Genomic DNA, 8798 nt, shown 5'->3' with positions numbered 1-8798 from the left:
TTATACACATTACTTGAATTTATAATTACTAATAAATAAAATTTTATATTTTATATAAATATTAATATTTTAAATATAACTTTTAAAAAAATTATAAGTGATGGGTGAGGCTGCATGAGTCTTGGGCTCCACCCCTGTTAATGCATAAAAGTTTTCGCTTAAAAAAAATGGTAATATATAATGCATAAAAGTCATCATTAAAATTAAAAAAAAGAAAAAAGTTCAAAGAGACAGCCTTCATTAAAATAAACTCAAATACAATATAAGGTCATAGCATAGCAAACACAATTTCTAGCCATAAAAAACCAAACTCTGTCTAAACAAAAGGCCAGGTCCATTACAACAGAAATCCTAGCAGAAAATAGGTTTATACCCAAAATAAATGATCTGATAAGATGTTCATTTGGATAACGACTGACAAACAATATACATGTCTGGCCTAGACTGTGGATTGGCATTTAAGCATGAAAATGCCAGACTCACTATGAATGCCCATTTGTCTTCAACCTCAAGTGAAGGAGGCGACAAACGCTCATCCAACACATCATTGAATGCTATCTCCATATTGCCTGAGTGAGATAACATTGTAGAAATTAGATCACCAGGATGCTTTCCTTTGATGACTTCCAGTACCAACACCCCAAAGCTGTACACATCGCATTTTTCTGTCACTTTCATTGTGTATGCAAGCTCTGCAAAGACAAAAAAATTATATATATACATAGGGTTTTTCAATATTTGAAGACCATTATTATGAACAATACTACTTCAAATGTGTTAATAAGCCATTAAAAATTACCTTTAAGTTAAATTTATTATGTTTTAGTTATAAAATCTACAAAACAACTAAAAGATTTTTACAAACTATATAAGTTTTAACCTCATTTCCGGTTCAAAGCATCTTACCTGGTGCTACGTATCCGTAAGTGCCTGCAAGCATAGTCCGATTGGAAGAATCTAGGTTGAGAAGCTTAGCTGTGCCAAAATCCGAAACATGAGCTTCATATTCTGAGTCCAGCAGAACATTCTTGCTTGATATGTCTCTATGAACAATTGGTGGTTTGCACTCATGGTGCATGTGGTACAAGGCATAAGCTGCACCTTTTATGACCGTCAGCCTTTTATCCCAGCCAAATTCTTTTGCAGCTTCATCATTGCACAGGATCGTGGCCAGGCTACCCCTAGGGAGGTACTCGTAAACTAGAAATGTGTGTCGGACATGTGAACAAAAACCATAGAGTTTGACAACATTTCGATGCCTTACCTCTGTTAATACCCTTATCTCATTCAGGAATTCTTTTTGATCTGCCATCTCATCATGAGGTAACGAATGGAATTTCTTTACAGCTACAGTATCACCCGATAACAACTCTGCTTTGTAGACACGTCCAAATCTGCCCTCTCCAATGCAGTACATGCTGTCGAAATTCTTGGTTGCTTCTATGATTTCTCGGTGCATTATTTTGCCATCGAAAATTGATATGGAAAGCAACTCTTCGTTATTCATGTTGCTTCCTGTCACTGAGCCTCTTTTCCTTGTTTGGAAACTGAACAACATGATAATTAAACCGCAGAATAGGACAACTGCTCCGAAAATAGGAAACACAATCATCAGAGAAAATTTTATGCCCTTTCCCAAAACATGTTTGTGAATCTTTGCAATCTTGCAAGGCTGCAGACCGCTAGCGTTACCACAGAGTCCTCTGTTACCTTTCAATGCAGCATCTTGAAATGCTTTGCTGTTGGGAATGGGACCCCACAACTCGTTATCTGATAGATCAACGGATCGCAATTCAGGCAGTTGCGCTAACGTTGCTGGAATGATACCATTAAGCTTGTTGTGAGAAAGATTCAGTATCTCCAAGGTTCGCAAACTTGAAAATTTTGCCGGTATCTCTCCAGTGAGCCTGTTGTGACTAAGATCGAGCTGGGACAAGCCATGCAGTTCTGGAATGGGACCAGTGAGGTGATTGTGAGACAGATTCAATATATCCAGGCTCTGGATGCTTCTGAATCTATCTGATATTTCTCCACTGAGGAAGTTCCAGCTTAAATCCAACACGGACAACTGAGTTAACTTCCCCAACTGAATTGGAATTTCTTGGCTAAACTCATTACAGCTTAAATTCAAGTAGTTGAGTTTAGCTAAGTTTCCAACATCGTCAGGAATCGATTTGTTCAATCTGTTTGCCGACAGGTCTAGATACTCAAGATCGGATAACGATCCAAATTCTGAAGGTATCCCGTCGGAAAGCTGATTGCTGTTTAAAATCAACTTCACCAAAGAAGTCAATTTCCCCAATTCCTTAGGAATCCTTCCAACTAAATGATTTAAAGAAAGATCAAGAAAATGTAGCCAAAAGGCATTTCCAATATTAGTTGGTATCCTACCCGAAATATTATTCCCTGCAATCTTTAGGGTTGACAAGTTGTGACACCTCCCCCAGTTGGATGAGATTTCACCATAGAATTTATTGTGGCTTAGATCTATGAACTCCAGGTGTGGATAGACACCAAAATCTTCAGTGATATTTCCATGGAGTTGGTTTCCATCAAAACGGGCTCTGACTAAGCTTGAGCAAATTTTCAAACTTCTGGGGATTGGACCTGTTAGTTGGTTGTCATTCACAGCCAATTTCTTAAGTGATCCTCTAAAGCAAATATTCTGGGGCAAAACACCAGTCAATTGGTTTTCGTCAAGGTTCAGCTCAAATAATTTGCTTAGATTTCCAATTTCATGGGGGATGGAACCAGAAAGTTGATTGTCACGAAGGAATACAATTTTTAATTTGCTTAAAAGACCAAATGAAGCAGGAATCGAACCATTTAGTTGATTCTGACTTAACTCTAGATCAACAAGAGACGATAAGTTTCCCAGCTCTTCAGGAATGGATCCAGAAAGTTGATTTTGGTAGAGATGAAGAAGTTCAATGTATGTTAGACGACCTAATGATGCCGGAATTGGACCAGAAAGATTGTTTGTTTTAAGGCTTAGAACCATAAGATTCTTCAAATTTCCTATTTCTTCAGGGATGGGACCGGAAAGTTGATTATTAAAAATGTTTAACACAGTGAGGTTCTCTAAGTAGCCTAAAGTGGAAGGGATGGAACCTGTTAGGTAGTTGGTGTCTAGGTAAAGTTCAACCAAATTGGAGAGCTTTCCAATTTCTTGAGGAATGGAACCAGAAAGTGAATTATTGTAAAGAGATAACCAAAAAAGGTTAGTCAAATTGCCCAAGCAAGAAGGAATTGAATCATCGAGACGATTCATATGCAAAGCAAGCTCTTCAAGCAACCTTAGTTGACACATTTCCCTAGGGATTGAGCCATTTAACTTGTTGTCATTGAGGTGTAATGTTCTAAGATTTGTTAGAAGACCAATTTCTGGTGGAATTTTTCCAGACAGCAGATTAATTTGCAAATCAAGATAGATGAGCTTGGAAAGTTGACCGATTTGAGGTGGGATGATGCCATATAATTCGTTTGCACTAAGATCAACGTATACAAGTTTAGGAAGGGACGAGAACGGAAATTCTTGGAGCGTACCTTTTAAACCGCAACTTGTGAGGTTGACAGAATGGACTCTTCCAGCTTTGTTGCACCTAATTCCATGCCAGGAACATGGGCTTACATTCATTTCAAGGTGGCTAGAACTAGAAGTATTGGTGGCATTTCCAGGATAAAGAATCCACGAGGGCAGGAGTGGGTTGGTCTGGTTAAGGCTGGCTTTCCATTTTAGCAGGGAACGTGCTTCATCAAAAGAGTTAGAAGCAACATTAAGTGAAGAATGTGAAACAACAAGCAGGATCAAAGGAACAAATATTAGCACTCTTTTCGAGGTTGAGAATCCCATGACTCTTGTTTTAATGCAAGGCAAATAGTGATTCAGGACTCGATAAGTAAATGTGGATATGCACACTTCTAATATATAATATCCAGTGCCTTACAAAATGTGTAAGAGACCTCAAGCCTGGAGAAAGAAGTCTTCCGCCACCTTTCACATCATCATCACCCCTGCTGTTTAAGTTATTAATTATAGTAACCACATAACGTGAAATTTAAGCTGCTTAGTCAAATGCAAACCCAGCATCACCTGCTGTTCTTCTTCTCATTTTTTGTAGGAAACAGAATGTCTCCCTACATCAATTTAAATATTAGCGAGATTAGTTGCTTGAAGTAAGATTTGGGCATGCAAGATTTTCAATGACAACTTCAATATTTGAATCTGACCTTGCAAGTCCACATCACTATCTAACCATTTGTTAATAATCGTACCTTATTTTGATTATATAGAATTTGATTATTTGTAAAATTTGGATAAATGATTTGAATTTACAAATAAATTTCTCATTTTAATTCATTTTTTGTGTTTAAGTTATGAATATATAAATTATTAATTAAATATAACAAATAAATATATTTATAGAATTGTTTGTTAACATTTGGAGCATTATTGTATTAAATGAAAGACGAAATTAAATTTTTCTTTTTAATAGAACCATTAGATTATAGAACATAACTACTAACTCATATACAAAACTAGTATAATGCCCATGCTATGCATGGGTAACTTATAATTTTTATTTTTTAATTTAATTTTTAATTATATTTTAAATAAAATAAATTATTATTATTAAATTAATTTTAAATTAAAATTTTTTTATTTAATTTAATCTGAATAAATTTTTACTTGTTATAATTAATTTATGATATAATTAATTAAAATGCTTATTTAATTCTTTTTATACATATATTAATAATAGTTTTCATGATTATTTTGTTTAAAATATAATAAAAAAAACTTTATTAAAAAATAATTTAAATTTTATAAAATTTTTATATTTTATCTCATAATTTATGTAAATCGATATCTATTTTTTATAAATTACAGAAAATATATTAAATTAATAAGAGAATAATATTATTCTAAAAATATATAAATATAATATATTTTATTATTAACATAATAAAAATTAAATTACTAATTATGAATTGAATTATTTAATTTTAATAATAATGAAAATATATAACATTATTATTAATTAAAAATAACATTCTATTATATTATTTTTTAAAAATACTATATCTAAGTGTAAATTCTTTTTTATCAATCTAATATATATTTTATAAAATAATTCTTTGACAAAAAAGTTATCACTTTATATAAATTTATAATATAAAATAAATACATTTTATAAAATTAAAATTTTAAAATATTATCATTTTTTATTAATATAATAAATATTAAAAATACATATTATTTTTTTAAAAAACTGATTCTATAATTTTCTTACTGTAACTTTAATTGTTTTAATTATCTTTATTTATAGCTAAATTTTTGATGCAATTATATTTACAATTTATCTTTAAAATTCTAATTGTATATAAAAATATAGTTGAGAGATAATTTTTGTACAAAAATATAGCTATTTGATTAAAATTTAAAATTAATTCTATTAAAAATTAATGATAATAAAATATAGATAATCAAAATATTAGTTATCATTGCATTAAATATATAATTATAATGAAATAAAATATTCAAAGTTTATAATAAAATAAAATAGAAATATTAAATAAGAAATTTATAAAAAAATTAATAATTAAATATATTTAAATAAATAAATTTTGAGAATAATAACTAACAAATTTTAAAAGAAATTAAAAAAAAGTACAAATCAAGAAAAATTTAAGAGTATTTAGGTGCAATGAAAATATTTAGTGAGAAGAGAGCACTTGATATACATCAAATATCTCATATGATACACTATATATAGACAAACAATTTTTTTTTAAATAAATCGCCATCAATAAACTTTTATAATTATTATTATTATTAAGAGTAACATGTGCTAAATAATATTTTTACATAAATAAATTTATAAAAAATAATATAAATAATTTTTAAATATTACTTTTAATCATAAGAGGTATTAATTTTTTAAAAATTAAATTTTAAAGAAAATAATAGCTTAAATAATAAATGTTAAGGTAGTTTTATAAATAATAATGATAATTAAAAAAGAAATTAAAAAATTAAATAATAATTAATATTTATAAAATAATATAAATAATTTTTAAATATTATATTTAATTATAAAATGTCTTAATTTTTAAAAATTAAATTTAAAAAAAATAATAATTTAAATCATAAATAATAAGATAGTATTATAATTAATAATGATAATTAAAAAATAAATTAAATAATTATTAATATGAAGAAAAATATTTATAAAATATGACACAATAAACTTTTCAAAAAAGTAATTTGTGTCATTTCCTTAAACATATTTATTTATTATATATATATATACACGAGTATTATATCCTTGATTTTACGTTAAAGATAATTAGTTGAAGTTAAATAAAATGAAAAATATTAACACAACGTCGTGATTAAAATAAAAATAAGCTATGAACAATAGTTTAGTTAATGATATTAAAATTATCCGGTTAATTTTTGAATAGCAATATACTTAAGTGAAATTATGAAATAATTTTCTGCCAAAGCATTTTTTTTAATTAAAAAAGAAAGAAAATCAAGCTGCAGTCATCATCAAAGTCAACTGAAAACGTAGGAGTGGAGGAATTTGTGGTTGCAGTAAGCAAAAACACTAGAGAAAACCAAGAGGGGAGACTTCAAGGTAATTAATTAATGATCGCTTTCACACTCAGTCAAGGTAAAGTGCTAAATGTTTAAAAAAATTTTTTTGACTTATTTTTTTAATAAGCTTAGAATTATATTTTTTTAAAAAAAAAATTCGTCACCAGGAAAAAAAAAAACAAACGTACATCAAGTGCCAGAGCACTAAATGAATATCACACTTTTTCAATATTTTATATTTAATTAATATATAATTGTTACATATTTTAAATATTTAAATGTATTCATTGTTTATTGATTGGTCTAACATTGTTTGAAAGAGAGGTAAAAAAATATAGTTTAAAAATAAAAGAGCGAATTAATGATGAGAAGAAAAAGTTGTATATGGAGTGAAAAAATATGGCAAGAAGCTGTAAAAAAAATATGGGAAGAAAGTTATTTTATGAATAATAAAATAATAATTTTATCTTGTAATTTTTTTTAAAAATAACATAAGTTTAAAGATATAATTATAATTTTAAAGATTTTTTTTTTCAATTTGATGAGAAAATAAAACAGGCTTATATTTATTTTCACTTAAAATTTTTTATGGAATAATGTCAAAAATTTATAAATTTTACAATTTTTTTTTACAATCATATCCTTTTTTTTATATAATAAAAATACCCTAAATTATTAATTTTATTACAGTTATACCCTATAATTTATTCCACTACTAATTTTAATGTACTTTGCTATGTGAGGATAGGAAAACATCTAAAAATATCTCAAACTTTATCTTTTTTCATAATTATATCTCAATTTTTTTTAATATAATATACCTGAATTTTGAACTTTACCACAATTAAATTTTACTGTTAGTTGCCCCATTTAATACTAAAAAGGTCGATACTTTCAATTCTCCAAATTGATACCAATTAAATCTAATTCATAATAAAAGAAAAATAATTTTATTTTCGGCAAAACAATACTACTTTTACTAAGAATAAAAAGGTTATTTTTATACTTCTCTACTCCTCGGCCACTAGCTTCCCTCAACATCTACACCTCACAAAGCCATTCGACATCAATCTCCTACACCTACTCAACCAACCAGTGCATTTAATTCTCTCTTATTATGTGAAAGCATACAATATCTCTCTAAACCATCATTCATCACCTCGATAAGCTATCATATCTATAATTGTCATTCCTTATGAAGACTTAACCTCTCTACCGATCAACATCCTCTCTTATTATTTTTTCATTTCCAATTAGAACATAAATATAGTTAAAATAATTTTTCTGTTTAGATTAAAAATTATACTATAAAGTAGTGATAAATAAGAGTTATCTATATAATTTTAGTTATTGAATTTTGAAAAAAAAAATTACATGATAGTTATTAGATATTTACAATTCTGTAAGGTAAGTGTATATTTTCAATTCTTATTGATATGTTGTTTTATTTACGGTATCTGCCTACGATATCTGCCCACAAAAAGATACAAATCATCAGCAGGGATGGATACCAAAAGCATTGTCACATAATTGTCAAGAAACAGAACGAAGAGTATGACCTCTTAATAGACATAAACCAAAAGCGAGTACTAAGAAAATGAGCACCAAGGACAATCAATAGTTTGTCTATATTAATTCCATAAAATCTTTAATGAAAATCCCTCAATTTTATATATTATAATTTATGCTTGATGAAAAAAAAAAAAATTATGCCCTGACAAATTCGTCGCTCTTGTAAAAAATGATATAGTTTCTAAATTCTAGCTTTGCGCGTTGACAGCTAAAAGATTAAAGAAACTGCAAACAGATTTTCAAGGAATGGATGATAGAGTTCAAGCATCATTTGCTTAAATGTGATAAGGTACGGTGTCCAATTCAAAGCGGTGATACAGTTGTTGAATGTGGCTGCAATTGATAAATGTCGGTAGCATCTAGAACAGTCTAAAAGAGGTGAAATCTGAAATATGGGAAGCAGTAATCAGTTTGATAGGTGGTCTAACCCAATTGTCAGGCGCGGGTAAAGTGGCTTTTTGTTTTCCCCAAAGGCAAAATCCATTAGCTAGAGAAGGTTCAGCACATGGCCAGCCCATATAAAAAAACAAAAGTAGCCTACTCTATCCAGCCCTGATACAAAGCCCAAAGCCCAACCAAGAAAGAACACGACATATCTAGGTGGCAGGATACGTTCCTCAGC

General features: G+C 28.8%; 1 protein-coding gene across 1 annotated transcript; it reads right to left on the bottom strand.

Annotated features, from left to right (window-relative positions):
- Positions 1 to 210: 210 nt before the first annotated feature.
- On the bottom strand, positions 211 to 3859 carry LOC110668655 (probable leucine-rich repeat receptor-like protein kinase At1g35710). The gene is made up of 2 exons (XM_058131291.1): positions 907 to 3859; positions 211 to 692 (listed from the first exon to the last, which is right to left on the bottom strand). The coding sequence occupies exons 1-2, from the start codon at positions 3851 to 3853 to the stop codon at positions 400 to 402; spliced, it is 3240 nt and encodes a 1079-aa protein (XP_057987274.1). The 5' UTR covers positions 3854 to 3859; the 3' UTR covers positions 211 to 399.
- Between the last annotated feature and the right edge of the window lie 4939 nt (positions 3860 to 8798).

The sequence above is a fragment of the Hevea brasiliensis genome, chromosome 12 (assembly GCF_030052815.1).
Source record: "Hevea brasiliensis isolate MT/VB/25A 57/8 chromosome 12, ASM3005281v1, whole genome shotgun sequence".
In the NCBI taxonomy this organism is placed as follows: Eukaryota; Viridiplantae; Streptophyta; class Magnoliopsida; order Malpighiales; family Euphorbiaceae; genus Hevea; species Hevea brasiliensis.
Note: the sequence above shows the minus strand (reverse complement) of the source record. Positions and strands in the feature narration are given on the sequence as shown.

Bases quoted from the DNA above. Each gene is read 5' to 3' on its own strand.
- LOC110668655 (XM_058131291.1), bottom strand. From the start codon at position 3,853: ATGGGATTCTCAACCTCGAAAAGAGTGCTAATATTTGTTCCTTTGATC. The intron at 693-906 runs GTAAGATGCTTT...TTGTCTTTGCAG, and splicing joins TTACGGATACGTAGCACCAG to AGCTTGCATACACAATGAAA.